The sequence below is a fragment of the Venturia canescens genome, chromosome 10 (assembly GCF_019457755.1).
Source record: "Venturia canescens isolate UGA chromosome 10, ASM1945775v1, whole genome shotgun sequence".
Classification (NCBI taxonomy): Eukaryota; Metazoa; Arthropoda; class Insecta; order Hymenoptera; family Ichneumonidae; genus Venturia; species Venturia canescens.
Window position 1 is genome coordinate 1,754,908 of NC_057430.1, and position 16,301 is coordinate 1,771,208.

Genomic DNA, 16,301 nt, shown 5'->3' on the forward strand with positions numbered 1-16,301 from the left:
CGAGGGATTTTTGAATAAACAAAACATTTTTTCCATATATGAGTGTGTGTGTTTTTTTTTTTTATTTTATATAATACTCTTCCTCCTCCTCCTCCTCTTTCAACATTACTCACACTTCATCGAAGATTTACATATACTATTTACATTTTTTCTATTTGTTGAGAAACATTAAACTTCTCTTTGACAAAATTTGATGGCCTTCAAATCGCCACCAAGATACTTCATATAAAGTTCCCCGTTATGAGCTGTTTCCAGGAGTTTCTTGAATGTAGCAGGATGCTGATCGAATGCCGTTACGACTCGTGGCGGCAGGAATATGTTGAATTCATTCTTGATTTCGGCAACGTATCTTTTGCCCCACTTGGTGTTTGCGATCCTGACATCCGAGACGAGATATTCCCCATCGACTTCGAGCTCGTTCAACTTCTTAGTAGGAAGATATTCGGACTTTGCGATGATGTCGTTTATTGCAACAAACTCCATTTTACGATGAATATAGTTTTTGAGATTTTTCCACAAAGAGCAAGTCTTGACTCAACTTTATGAAAATGTGAAGTGATGCTTTTTTCTTCTGGACTCTGCTATTTGTAGTTTTTCCATCTATCCCTACCCCAAAACTGAATCATCCCCTTCCACACGTTTTCAAACAGGTTCAAACGTGATCTATAGGGACCGTGCGCAGCGTTTACAGTGTCACTATGCGGCCAATTTCATAACTTTTTAGATGCAATTTGAAGCAGGCGCATATAGGAATTATTACTTTTCGCATTATTTAACAAAATAAAATTATTATTTTTTATCATGTCTCGATCGAGAAAATATTGTTGCATTCGAGAGTGCTCTAATGCACAATTTCGACGCCGAGACGTTGAAGTATCAGTAAAATTTTATTATTTCCCAGAGGGCACAGTCCATTCTCCATGGAAAAGTGAGAAACGGACCAAGTGGATCAAAAGGTTAAACACTGTCAACTCATCCACTAAACTTTCTGTTTCGACGACATTTAAAACGTCATTCGATTCAAACAGTTTTTTTTCCTTTTACGTCATTTTGATTTTGAATGCGATCATTGTTGATCGGACAAAAACCGTATTTGATTACTTTAATCATTATTTTTTTCCGAAAAATTAATTATTTTCAATGATATACAGTCAAAATATCATCAGAAAAATTGCCCATTAAAACACAAGAGAGCGCGCTCATCGACTGTAGTGCTGCTCTCTATAGCTCACGCACGGTCCCTATATTGTGATCGATACAGTCTCCTCCGGTGGTTCTTTTTTCTGTACAGGCTCAGACGGGTCATCTCTTTGATTCCGCCGACGTTATGAACACGTGCATTCTAAACTTGATCGAACACGTTTTGAACACCTGCATTCTAAACTTGTTCAAACACGTTCGGGCCTTCGCAACATTTCCAACAATGTCGTCGTTGAGGAGCAGGACCGTCAATATGATTATCCATCGACGATACGTTCCAATGTTCAACGCAACGACGTAAAAATGCAATCTCTCTATCACATTTGTAATATTCTGGTAAACGATCCCACAGGATATCTGTATATTCACTAAAACATTGTTTAAAGACGGTAGGAGATATAATTTGGAGCTCCTCCGATGTCATTTCACAGGGATTTTTTATGTGTAGAGTCGTATAGATATTCACAAGTCGTTCCATTATGTGACACTTTTCACAATCTCGACGTTTAGGTCTACAAGAATCAATATGCGTATGTAGCCAGGGTTGATTAAAATGATCGTAGCACAATTGATATGATTGCACTTCACTATCACACTGCAAATACTTGGGTAAACGATTCCATAAAGCAGGAATGAATGCACTATAATACTTCAAAAGCAAAGCCTTCGGTAATGATTCAAGTTCATTTGCTGTTAATGCCAATGGATGTTTCGCCGGGTGGATAGCATACATACTTGCACACCTCTCCATCTCGACCTCGACTTCAGAAATGATCCCATTTTTTTTATTCCAATGTCTTTTAAATATTTCCCTCCCCACTTTCATCACTAGAATTTCCGTTCTACTACCCCAAATCATTTCATGATATATTTTTTTTTAATACTCCGTCCCCCTAAAAAACTCATTAAGTGATCAAGATAAATCTGGTTTGAGAAAAGTTGCGTGGGTGGGCATTTCCGTAGAAAGTTTTCGAAACACTTTTTTTTTCAGTGTCAGTAAATCTTAGTTAGTTACACCATGGTGGATATTCGACATACTTCGAATGTCATAAATTTGATTATGAATTTCATGGGTACTTTGAAATGGTTGAAAAAAACTTCCGCTCCTTTTCGTTCCTCACTCGCAGGTCATTGCGGGTCCTTAGATTTTTGTCCCCGCAGTAGAAGTTTTTTTTTGCTGGAAAAGTTCAGTTGTACATTTTCTAATTTTTGGTGGAAAGTCGTTGGAGGGGATTCAATGCTCGCCATTAGTTGAAGTGTTAGAGTATGCGGAATCCTCCCTCTTGTTCTGTTTTTCTACGAAGAGTTAAAAGGGTATTTTTCTCATGAGGAAGATCATTCTGCTCTCTACGTCTCTTCTGACTCATTGAAGTTTTGTTTCGAAGTTCGCGAAACCTTATCACGAAAAATAATACATCATGTCTCATATTGAAATTATCGACCTCACAATTGAGGATGTTGTTGAAAATGAGTGTGGTGGTAGTGGTGAAGTTGATTCAAATATTGAAATCATTGAAATTGCAAGTGTTCAAAGTGCAAGTGAAGAATCTTTGAGTATCGAAAACTACGATACCGAGGATGATTTAGGCCTCTATGAAGAGTTCCAATTATATCGGAATAGATCTGAATTACCCGATTATGGAACTGACATAGACTGCTCAGAATATGAAAATGATTCGCGTGCGTCGCCCAATTATGAGCTGGATGCCGATCACTCTGGAGTGCGTGAAATCGTCGACCTCACTCATGGAGACGAAAATGATGATGATGATGATGATGTAGAAGAACTTTCATGTGATCGTGCTGTGTCGCCGTATGAATACTCGAGTGATTCCTGGCTGGACATGATGCGGCGTCCGGAATCGGCGGTAAACTTGACCCCGATGACGGAGATTTGCCGCATCCAATCGTTCTACGCGGATGATCGCGAATTCTGGGTCTGCACAGGCTGCTTTGTAAAGGACCCGGAAGTCTATGGGCGAGTCACCGCCCACTTCACCCACCTGAGGGGAAGGTATGACATCTTGGACGATCGGTGATGTAGCAACTGCGGCAGATCGCTATCGGTGTTCATCGCCCACGCAATGTGCAGAATATGCATGAAGTGATGGTGAGTTATCTTTCATTTACACACGATTTTAGCTATACTAAATGAAAAAATTAAGAATTTTTGGGGGGTTTTTTTCTGTTGCAGGGGGACGTTTGAAAATAGTTTTGAAATTAATAATAAAAAAATTGTATAAGTATATAGATTTAGAATAAAATTGGTTTTGTATAGATTCATGAAGAAAAAAAAAAAATGTACTTAGATATAGGAATAAAATAAGAAATGTTCACTTAATCGTGAATAATAATAATCCCCCCAACCCCTTGCCAGCAGCCTCTTTCTCTGACCATCCCCTCCACTCACCTCCACAACGGTTCCCCCTCCACACCCTGCCCCGCAACAGACCCCGCGCTCCCCCCTGAGATTCCCATCTCCTTCACGCACCTCCGAATTCCCCCTCCACACAGCTCACCCTGCCCCGCAACAGACCCCGCGCTCCCCCGTCCCCGCACCCCCCTGAGATCCCTGGTCCAGCTCTCTCCTAGCTTCTCTACTTGTGTAATTCAAGATCATGGTTAGAAACCTCTCGAATCATGTTACCACAATCATCATGAAGGAGTAGAAAATCATAGGACACATATTAGGGAACGAATTAATAATATGAATCGATCCGCTGCAAACTGATGGGGTGGAAACAAGGATCGGAAAGGGCAGAGCCAAACTGAATATCAAGCAAAATATGGGGATGTTTAAAAATAATGACGACACAAGAAATAAATTAGAAAACATTTATTCAATTAAAGTTTCTAATATCATTCTAACAGTTGCGTGTATTTTTGTTCTATTTATTCGTATATATAACCTATGTACACATGATATATAATCACGCCACTGACAATATATTCGCACTGGACAATATTTCTCGTATTCTGGTTTAATTGAAGGATTATTTCAGTTAACACTTATTTCCAATCGAACGAAATGATGAAATCTTGAAAAGTTTCGTTGACATATGCATCGCACATTTTTTATATTCTTTTTCACACACACATCACAGATTACATTTACGCGGCCGCTTTGATACCGGTTTAATATATCACAAATAACAAAATAAATAGTAATATGCACTTCTTTAGATGACGAAAATTATTTTTTTATTGATCCCGCACGCACTTCGTAATGTCGAAACTCTGTTCATACGATCAAAAACTGACACATGGTTTGTACATTATTATATGTATATCGATCGAATTTATGACTGCTGTTACCATCTGTGCTGCGCCGTGTGCTACGTTCTGAAGTTGACGTCAGATTTCCAACCATCAACAACTAATTTCAAAAACCAATCACAACGTTTAAAAATGGATGTCGTCAGATCCAACCAATCAGAAACTCGAGAGCATCAAAGTGTCTTTGATTGTGTTGTAAATACAGACGCATAAATTCTAGACTGTGTTGGTAACTTTTGCATAATCTTGAGCCTGTGCAAAGTTTTTTCTCAGCAATTACGCCACCGATCATGCTGATTGTGGGTGGAATCGAAAGAGAATTTATTAATTAATCTCCAGTTCAATTTTCAAAGCCTCAGATGACTCAGGAGTTTCGTAATTGAACAAAATGACATGCCAATTTTACCCCCACCACCGCGAATCGTTTTATTCAGAGAAAAGATAGTCTCGGCGAGCTCGGGCCAGCAGACGACAGGGCTGTCAATGTACTTGTCCCGAGACTCTACCGAGTCTCTTGATGAAAAAAAGTTATGACGGAAGTTACGTGCAGTACTAAAATGTATTATATCAATTCGAGGTCAAGTATTTATCAGTTATTCGAAATATAATCTCCGGCGACAAATGAGCGTTGAGAATCCTTGTCGGGCTCACAACGTTTTATCAAAATTACTAAAAAATTAATGGAAATAAAATCATTAAAAATTCACATGAAAGTCATTCGTTACTTCAACAAGGTACACACTTTAAAGAATCGAATCCCCTCCGATTTTCAGCATCCCCTGGTATTATTCACAACATTCAACTTCGATTGGATCGGTACAAATTATGTTCAAATACGTCTTAAACGTACTTGTCCGGCCCATCACTTTTTATTCAAATTGCTCATTCGAAAACAAATAAAAAACGAAGTTAATGCATGTGTTAATATTAAGGAACAGTAATTCCCGAGAAAATAATTTTCCTTCGAATCGCTCTGGTCAAAATGAAACTCATTCTCATTTTCTTTGGTTCTTACCGAATGGTATGTGTTCACTGAAGAAAATGAGAAGTGGATTTTGCTATACGAACTTGCGAACAATCAAGTTCAAATTACTTGGACGTATTATTTTTATTTCTATCCATTTTATTATATTTGTCATTATAGCCCTGATTTATTTTCGAATGAGCAATTTGAATAAAAAGTGATGGGCCGGACAAGTACGTTTAAGACGTATTTGAACATAATTTGTACCGATCCAATCGAAGTTGAATGTTGTGAATAATACCAGAGGATCCTGAAAGTCGGAGGGGAATCGATTCTTTAAAGTCTGTACCTTGTTGAAGTAACGAATGACTTTCATGTGAATTTTTAACGATTTTTATAAGGTCTGATTAAAAAGAAATGGTTTGACATCGTTCTTATTATTAGAAAGAAAGATTTTGCGATTTTTTATTTCCATTAATTTTTTAGTAATTTTGATAAAATGTTCTGAGCCCGACGAAGATTCTCAACGCTCATTTGTCGCCGGAGATAATATTTCGAATAACTGATAAATACTTGGCCTCGAATTGATATAATACATTTTAGTACTGCACTTAACTTCCGTTATGCCTTTTTTTTCAAGAACTTTTTTCTTGAAAATAATTATCATGAATGATTAGTGGTTCCTATGCATAAAACGTCAATTTTTCAATTAAAGTTTCCGATTTGTTCGATAAATATTCCAAATTATCCATAAAAACTTGTCCTCCAATTGATATCATACATTTTTATACTGCATGTAACTTGGATAGTACATTTTTCAATTTGTTCAATATTTATGAATTTTTTTGAAAATTTTTATTTTTCTTTACAGAATTTTTTTCGATTGTTTTTTATTGTTGAATTTTTTTGAACTTTTCAATTTTTCGTTTATTATTTCCATTGAATTTTTTTCCTGGTTCTGAATCTTTTTTCTATATCATCAAACAAGGGATCATCAATGGACTTGTCCCAACCTTTTTTTCCCTAGGGTCTAAGTGTTTTGTGTTTGTTTTATTGCGTGTCGTGCCAGTGATTGTTTTGTTTCGGGAGGTGATGTATGTGGTTTTGTTTATCGTTCGTTTTTCAATCTCTCCGTTTCGTTTTGTCGTTTCTTATTTTCCCTTCACCTTTTTAAAGTCCCGTTTCTGTACAATTGTTCCTTTTTATTCGCTTCCTTTTGTTTAGTCGCTTATCACTACTTCCTCGTTCTCAAGATTGATCCGTGTTTCCTTTCTTCCTCCCCTTGATTCTGAATTTGCTTTTAAGTGGTTTCTGGGTTTGACGTCCAGCCTTAAATTTTTTTATCCCCTTAACCCCACGTTACTCTCAATAGCAATCTCTTTCCCCTTTGGTACTCCCGATTATTATTTCTTTCCCGATGGGTTATTCCGTTGCCCCACTTTCTTGTATTAATTGTTCTGAAATCCCCTGGCAGGTTTGTCCCGAAGGAGCTGCGGTTCGGAGGCTGGAGGCGAGGATCAGTCTTTTTGAATGACAAATTTCTACACCTGTTCTGATCTCTCTGCAGCGGAGCGCTTGGTAAGTTTGTCTGAATATTTATCGTCTCTTACATATCCCTATTGCTTCTGCTGCTCTCGGGCCTCTCCTGTTCCGTCATTGATCTTGTAAGAAGTTATCTTACCAATTGGTCTTCCCGAATCGCGGTTAGCGTAGGGATCCTTTTGGTAGTCAATTTCACAAGGCTGTGACAGAAAAGGGTACGGCCTGTCGGAGACAGGAGAAGGAAGAGTTTCTTTTCCTTCTTCTACTTATTTGTTTCCTGCCTTCTATTGGTTTCCGAGAACAAATTCCCTCTGTTACCCAAATAATGAACCCGGTACTCGAAATTTCTTTTAGTTTTTCTTTATTTTCTAAATTTTCTTTTCTCATTACAGGTTTCTCTGGGAGATGGCGACACTGTTGCGGGAGGGGTGGTGGCGGGGGGTGTTTGAAACGGGTCTCCCGTTACATTTGTCCCCCAAGATTTTCCGATCGGAGCCCCTTCGATGAGGAAAATCTTCACACCGATGCGTTCGAAAGGTACCCATCAGATTCCTCTTCTTCTTCTTGGATCCAATCTTCTGCTTCGTTCATCTCCTCTTGTTCCTCCTCACTTTGACCGAAACTCAGTTCGTCATATTCTCTCTCAAATTCATCTAGTGCTATCTCAAATTCTGTATCTTCTTGTTTTTTTGTATTTTTGTTTGTGAAGGTCCTGAATTTGGCTTCGTAATTTACTGGACTACTGAGGATTGGGCCTTGTCTTTGAAATTCGAAAGGCTTATCTGTGCGTGACTTACTTGCCGCTCCTAATGTGACGATCATATCCTTGTAGCTTGTGTGTTCTTCGGAATTTTCTCCTTCCCAATATAGATTACCCCAGATGGCTTCTGTTCCCGTCGACGCATCGTCTATCTCCAGAATCCACGTCTTATTTGCGACTGATTCTGCCACCGTCTCCATATTTTTTGATCCGTACCTTTTCCTTCTGGGTTCGATTCCTTTTATACCACAAATTACTCCTTGGTATGGGATTGTGAAGGTCCAGCTCGGTGGTGTGAAGAGGGCCTCTTGACGGGTTATGACCTGCATCCCGTAATCTCCTAGCCAGACTGTGATGTCCTCTTGTTCGCTTTTGGTGATCGTACCTCTAAAAAGAGTTGGTTTCTTTTCTTTGCTCTGTTCTCGGAACAAAATCGCCTTTCCTGGATACACTTCCTCCTCCAGCATTGGGTGTACTTCCTTATCGTTTATTTTAATGTTCATGATCAGTTCTAATGCCCGTTCTAATACACCCGTTCCTTGCTGTACATGGAGGCACAATTGTTCTGGGTTAATTATTCCACACACTTCCGCTGAGAAGTATTTTCCGTTTAATTTTGTAATGTCGAATTTTTTGTAATATGTGTCCATCTTGTCTCTTTGACCAGGGAATTTCAACTATCTCCAAACTTTTCTCAGACCACGTTTCTTGCGATTAATTTGATTATTATTTTTGTCACGATTACAAACCCAACGACTTTCCCGGATACCAATCCTTGATCTCCTCGTCTCTTAGACTGCGAATTTCGTATTCTTCTTCTCTTTCAGATTTCTTGTTTAATTTTGCTTTCTCTTCTCTTTTCAATCTTCTTTTAATTTTTCGATTTTCTCGAATTTTTTCTCTTTTTGTTAACTTTTGGACTCCTGCTTCCTTTGGTTTTTCGAAATTCTTGAATTCTGTTGGGTTGGTACTCGCCATTCCGTCGACGTTTCGAGAACACTAAGGACCGTTAATCCACGATTATCCTTTATATAGATCGTACTGATTACATAAGCTTATCAGGATAATCGATCGATATTACAGGACATTACTATTTATCTCCCGGGCCGGCGTGAGGCGTGTTTGTCACTCTCTTTGCTTCCGCCCCTTTTTCTCCCCCTCCCGAAATTTCTGTTGTTTTTATTCTGTCGATATACCTTTTCAGCAGGCAACCGTGAAATTTACCCCGATCCTTTTTTGTTTTTGGATCGTACAGCAGGTATGTGGCGATTCCCACACATTTTTTTATTGTGTATGGTCCTTCGTATAATAGCATAAATTTGGCCGTAACGTCTTTACTCGGGTCCGAGACGTTTAGTGCCCGCACAAGCACGCGCTCTCCTTCCTCAAAGCATGTAGTCTTGTGTGTCGTATTAAATCGTTCCGCGCGCTGCAATCCTTTTCGCGTGATCCGTTCCTTTACCGCTGCTACTTTTTCCTCATACGTTAATTTTTCTACCCTTTCTTCGTCTAATGCGGTTATCCACTCTCTCCATATTCTATAAGGCCTTTTTTTTGTCAGTAGTTCCGTGGGAGTTACTTCCGTGGTTTCATGGTGTGTGTCGTTTATGCATGTTTCGATAATTGGTATCCATTTTGCCCATGCAGTATGTTTCTCATCCAGGAAGGTTCTAAAAAATCGGGCCAGTTCTCTATTTACCCGTTCTACTATATTTCCTTGCGGGTGTCGGATTGAGGAGAAAATGCCTTTCACTCCCTCTTTCTCCAAATGATTCAACCATAATTTTGAGGTAAATTGTGTCCCGTGGTCAAATTGGATTCTTTTTGGCTTCCCATAATTGGGAATGTACTGTTCGAAAATTTTCTTTATTGTTGTCGCTGCGTTTACCTTTCGAATCGCATATAGTTTCACGAATTTCGTGAACGCATCGATCGTGACGAGGATGTGTTTTACTTCTCTTGCTGCGGTCGGCAGTGGTCCGAAGAAATCTATGGACAATAAGTCCCCCGGGCCCTCAGGAATAATTGTTTGCATTTTTGCGTAACTCGTTTGCGTTGGGACTTTATTTCTTTGGCATTTTTCGCATTGTGCCACTATTTGTCGTATTCTTTTGGCGAGATGGGGAAAAGTAAAGTCCTCATCGAATATCCGAAATAGTTTTCTTGCGCCTACATGACCGTACATTTTATGAAAATCCTCGACCATGCAATCCACCGATTTACTTGGGAGCATGATTTTTAGACCTCCATTCTTTGTTTTCTTTACTAGGCAGTTTTCTTGTATGCGGTATTTTGGGTATTCTTCCGGCTTTTCCTCTACTGCTCTCCATAGTGCCTGTAGGATTTCCTCTTCTTTCTGTACTTCCCCAATATTTTTCAATCCGAATTCAACTTCGGGATCGATCTCTTTAGCCAAGATTAAGGCAATAATGATCTGTTTCTGTTTTTCGTTTCTTTCCAGGTTATATGGCCGGCTCAACGTATCGGCTACGGCATTCTTCTTGCCTTCACAGTGCTCGATTTCCAGATCGTAGTCTTGGAGGAGTAGTGCCCATCGGAGGAGTCGATCGCCGACAAATCGACACGTCTTCATGAACGTCAGTGCCTTATGACCTGTGATGATCTTTATTCTCGCTCCCAGGAGATAGGTGCGGAATTTTTGGAGAGCCCACACAATTGCTAGAAGTTCTTTCTCCGTCGTTGTATATCCGATTTCTGCGCCTTTCAAGGTTCGGCTGGCAAAAGCGACAACTCCCGTTTCTTGGTTGTCACCTTTTTGGCCTAAAACCGCTCCGATGGCGTAGTCGCTTGCATCCGTCGTGAGAATGAACGGTTTGCTAACTTCTACGTGTCGTAGCATCACACTCTTAGTGAACAGCTGTTTCACGTTTTGAAAAGCTTTTTCTCGTCGTTCATCCCAACTCCATAGTTCGTTTTTCTTTAGGAGTTCTAGGAGAGGAACGGTTGCTTCCGCATGTTTGTTTGTGAACTTGCAAGGAAAGTCTTTCCGCTGTCCCCCTCCGATTTTAATGAAACTTGAATACGTTATTCTACATCAAAATCTAAGAGACATGTATTTTTTTTTATCGGCGGAAAAACGTTTCTAGGGGGTGAAATCATCGCTTGAAGTTGAGACCTCCGAGGGGTACTTTTCAGGTTTCACCCATTTCCACTTGAGATAATCGAATGCACCCAAATGGATAATTACCTTAATGATAAACGATGAAAAATGCAACAGGTTTCACACCGGGGGGTTGCATAAGAAAAAAGTTATAGGGGTTGAAATTCACAAAATCGTTATAACAAAAAAACTATTGCACCTATCTCGATGAATTCAATTGCATTTTGAAGAGGGTAAAAAAATAGTAGATACGGGTTTTTGCGTTTTCCTCACAAATCAAGTTAAGGGGGTGAACTACCCCTATGTATGTTTACGCTTAATCTCAATCAAACGGCAGTAATTCTTTTTTTTCTTGTTTCCTCTCCTCGTAATACGTTTTTTCTTCAAATTTACAACATCTACATATCAACAGATGGATGGATTTTTCCTGCAATTACATTTTCCTAACTGGTGACAGTGATAGAACCCAAAGTATGCGTCCAATCTTAATGGTTTGTTTTTTATTTGAAGGCATTTTGAGACTCTTCTAGTTATACTTAAAAGATTCTATTCAAAATTTATTTAAACAATGGATTTGATCTACTTGAGCAAGGAAAATTGGAAAAAATCGAATTTTTCCGTTGAAAATTCTACCATTTTATGAATTCTTTATTTTTTGTAACTTTTTACGGTATTTATACGAATTACATCCATAGTTTAAAAGAACTCACTTATTTATTTTTTCCGCGAAAAACTATAGATTGGATAACTTTTACGAATAATAATTTTTTTTATTAGTTAATAATGAATAAACCACAAGATAAATTAAAAAATATGCATTTCTTATACTTTTCACAAAAATTTCGTAAATACTGACGTATTTTCATAGTTATCATATCTCCCCCTCTACTTGACGGTGTTATTTCGGAGTCACCTCTGTCCGGTCTGTGACTCGCTCCCAAAATTAGATTTGAAATACGACGCAGAAGCAGTGATAAAACTGCGATCGCGGAATGTATTCACCAAAGTCGGTTATTTTTATTTTACACAATAGAAGTGCCTTACAATTCGAGACTATTTAAAACAAAGTTGCAAGTATTAATCAAAATGAAGATAAATCCTTTGAACGTTATTAGAATGCTCCTCGCAACTTTTGAAGTTATGCGTTTACCGGATTCGCCAGTGAATAACGATGAAATACAGTTGAAAGAAAACATTGAAAATATTTTGTTGACTGCAATGAACGAATATAGTGGTTTCGACATGGTAGAAGAAAATTCTTTGCATTTTGAAGAACCATTTAAGGATCGGGAAATGGAAATTGTTGAAGATCAAGAATGGGCAGACGCCCTGCATGAACCAGAACTTCCGCCTGATACATGCACTCGTGATGACGAAGACTTATCTTACGAGTACAAATTAAGGGCCGTTGAGTATTGGCGCAGCGGGAAGACAGGAAATTTAGGTTTGGGAAGTGTTAAACAAAAGTTCAAGAAAGTGCAATCTATACGACAGTTGCGGCGGTGGGCCCACAATTTGAACAAGGGGGGGACATACAAAGAAAAATTAGCACGAATTTGTGGATACACTTTGGAAAATTTCAAAGCTGCTGTGGATGCTGGTTTAATAGTGCACGATTCTGATTTTAAAAAATGGGCCTTGCATGCTCAAAAAGAAGTAGGGCATACTGATTTTCGTTTCAAAGCATCTCGTACGTGGATAAACTTATTCAAAGCAGCTCATCGTATCGTATCGAGAAAAATTAATAAATTCATTACATCCAAAATAATTGAAGATGGAAAAGTCTTGGAACAACAAAGTCAAAAATTTGTCTATGACGTAAAGCAAAATATTAGAACGTACGAATTGTCAAATACATTTAACGCAGATCAGAGTGGCTTCCAACTAGAAATGCATTCAGGAAGAACTTTAGCGATCGAAGGAGAAAAGCAAGTACAATGTCTTGTACAATCAGTCTCTTCTACGACTCACAGTTACACTATTCAGCCGACTATATCAGCTGACGGAAAGCTGCTATCTCCTCTATTTTTAGTTTTAAAAGAACCAACTGGCAAGATTGGTCCATTAGTGGAGAAAACGCTTTTCAGACCCGATAATGTGTACATAGAAGTATCCAAGTCTGGGAAGCTTACTTCAGGTATAAATTACATCCACTGTTTTTGTGTAAACATTTTTTCGATTGAAAAAATAATACGTTTTTCTATTTTCAGATCATTTTAAAATTTGGTTGGAGCATGTATTTTTCCCGAAAGTTGGCCCAAAATCATTATTACTGATTGATTCTTGGACTGGACACTGTCCCCAAGCTGTACTTGATGTGAAACATTCAAATAGAGATGTGAAAGTAATGATTATACCTAAAGGAACTACCGGAAAAATCCAACCCCTCGATGTTTTTAGATTCCGAATATGGAAAAATTTTGTTAGACATTTTTCTGATAATTGTCTTTTGATAAATTATGATATTAATTTGCATTTGAGAAACAATATCATAAAGCTGCAATCACTCGTTCATAACCAACTGTCGTCACCACGTTATATCGATCTTTTCAAATATTCTTGGTACAAAAGTGGTTACATAGAAGAAAAACCTGCGAATTTTGAGAATCCTGTAGATTTTGCGTTTGGAGATTCCTGCAACTCACATTGTGAAGTTCCAGGATGCGAAAATGTTGCTATTGTTCCTGGTGCAAAAAGTCGCTATGTTTTAAACACTTTTTCGATGATTATCATTACTGCAGTACTTACAACGGTTAATAGAGCACACCATTATATGTTCGCTTCTATTTATCGCTATGGTGATTATTTTGTTAGACTGTTGACATATTATTAATAAAAGATATAAGCATATTGTACACTTTTTTTTACTCGACTATGTAGTTTTTCTATACGTCATCTCAAAACTTGGTCTTATCAACCGGAACGAATATGAGTATATGTGTAAGCGCTTATCGTATGCCTATGTTATTATCTCATTGCCAAATATAAATCTGTCAGAATTATCGATAAGTCAGATATAAATACTTTTCCATCTGAAGATTCACCTATAAATAAGTTGGCATTTAGATAAAATCGTTCATTGAATGTTATATCCGCAACATTGTTGTTGTAAATTTGAAGAAAAAACGTATTACGAGGAGAGGAAACAAGAAAAAAAAGAATTACTGCCGTTTGATTGAGATTAAACGTAAACATACATAGGGGTAGTTCACCCCCTTAACTTGATTTGCGAGGAAAATGCAAAAACCCGTATCTACTATTTTTTCACCCCCTTCAAAATGCAATTGAATTCATCGAGATAGGTGCAATAGTTTTTTTGTTATAACGATTTTGTGAATTTCAACCCCTATAACTTTTTTCTTATGCAACCCCCCAATGTGAAACCAGTTGCATTTTTCATCGTTTATCATTAAGGTAATTATCCATTTGGGTGCATTCGATTATCTCAAGTGGAAATGGGTGAAACCTGAAAAGTACCCCTCGGAGGTCTCAACTTCAAGCGATGATTTCACCCCCTAGAAACATTTTTCCGCCGATAAAAAAAAATATGTGTCTCTTAGATTTTGATGTAGAATAACATATTCAAGTTTCATTAAAATCGGAGGGGGACAGCGGAAAGACTTTCCGGTATAGAAATTTACAAGTCCCAAAAATCCTCTTAATTGTTTCAGATTTTTCGGTGTTGGAAAATCATAAATAGCGCTGATTTTTTCCGGTTGTGGTTTTATTCCGTTCGTAGTGAGGATGTGTCCCAGAAAGACTACCGCTTTTTTAAAAAATTGTGATTTTTTGAAATTTAGTGTCATCCCATGTTCATGAATTCGTTGGAATAGTTCTTCCAAGTGGCCCAAATGCTCGTCCACGCTTTTGGAGACACAGAGTAAGTCATCCACGAAGTTGATGACCGAGTCTCCTAGGTTTTGTAATACAATATCTAGTCCTTTGATGAGACTTGCCGTGCTTGTTTTTAGTCTCAAAGGTGTTACTGTAAATTGGTAGCATGTCCAAACTTCACATGACTTTTATTCCTCCGCACCTTTGGAAGATTTAATCGGTGGGTGGTGCTGAGTCGTGATCTTCAATAAGATGTTTGTTTAACTGTCTTGCATCCAGACACAGCCGAACTGTTCCATCCTTTTTTTATTACGGTGACCATGGGATTTATGAAACGGCTGGTCGCTCTTTCGATAACACCATGCCCCAGCATTCGTTGTATCTCCTGATTCACCTGCTCCCGGATTGTATTGGAATCGGGTACGAGCGGTGCATATATGGCTCCGGATTTTTCATTATAAGCTTGTGTACATATGCTGACATTTTCCCCGGTCTCTTTGTGAAGATATATCGATATCGGGCGATTAAATTTTTAAATTCTCGTTTAATCTGTGTCGGCATATCCTCAGATTCCTTTATTTTTAAATCGACTTGTTCTTCTGTCAATTCTTGATCCTCCACTCTTTGTTTCGGTACTTCTATTTCCATTATGTGGCTTTCTTCTTTAGCGCTTTGTTTTGTTGGCTTCTCCCATAATCCCTATTTCAGGATTAATACTACTTGACCATGGACATAGATTTTACCGAATTCAGTGTCGATGTGCAGCTTCAAAAATTTCATCCCGTCAATTCCCAGTAAGGCCTCCCTTCGAAGTTTTGGGATAATCATGAGTTGTAAGTACTCCTTCACGCCCACCATTTCCACTTCTATCAAGATCTGTCGCTTGATTCGACTCAGGTTTCCGCTGAATGCTCCTCTTACTTCTCCCCCCACCACTGGTAGTTCAGGACACTTCTTAAAGGTTTCGGAGAATGTTTGAAAAAATTCTTCAGAGATGCCCGAAATTTCGCTTCCACTGTCCACTAGCATTCCGACCTCGATTCCTTCCATTTTCATGTGAATCACGAGGCATTTTGCATATGCTCCGTTGTTGTTGATCTTTGTTAATCCATCTTCCGTCAAATAATCTCTAGGACTTTCAAAAGTATCAATATTGTTTGTTTCCTTGAAATTATTTTTCCTTTTTCCCGATTCGTCGTCTCCGTCTTGCTTTTCCAGGCAGATGATATTGAGGTTTTCCACCGAATCGCGCTTGGATGGTTTTTCATCAGCCCTTAATTTCTTACCTCTTTTTCTTATTCTTTTTGCCTCATTCCTCTTTTGTCTTCTCCAGTTCTTCCAGTTCTTCGTGCTTCTTCCAGTTCTTCTTGTATTAAATTTTCTTCTTCCGTTGCGCCTCGAGAAGGTCCTTTATTTTGAATTTCCATTAGTTCGGGCGCAACGTTTACTCGTTTCCCTGGTTCTGTGTTTGGTTCGTAAACGGGTTCGGTTGTCCCACAAAAGGGCCCTCCCTCGCTTTTGTTTCGCTCTGGTACGTGGTTGGTGGTATGTTAGCTGGCTGCTATGGGTGCTGATTGCTTTGTTTTGGGAGTTCCTGGTGGTTT

At 38.5% G+C, this 16,301-nt stretch overlaps 1 protein-coding gene across 1 annotated transcript; it reads left to right on the top strand.

The window, feature by feature from the left end:
* The first annotated feature begins 12,600 nt into the window (after positions 1-12,600).
* LOC122416935 (uncharacterized) lies at positions 12,601-13,718 on the top strand. The gene is made up of 2 exons (XM_043430090.1): positions 12,601-13,000; positions 13,074-13,718. Exons 1-2 carry the CDS (start codon positions 12,754-12,756, stop codon positions 13,694-13,696), a joined length of 870 nt encoding a protein of 289 aa, XP_043286025.1. The 5' UTR covers positions 12,601-12,753; the 3' UTR covers positions 13,697-13,718.
* The last annotated feature ends 2,583 nt before the right edge of the window (positions 13,719-16,301 follow it).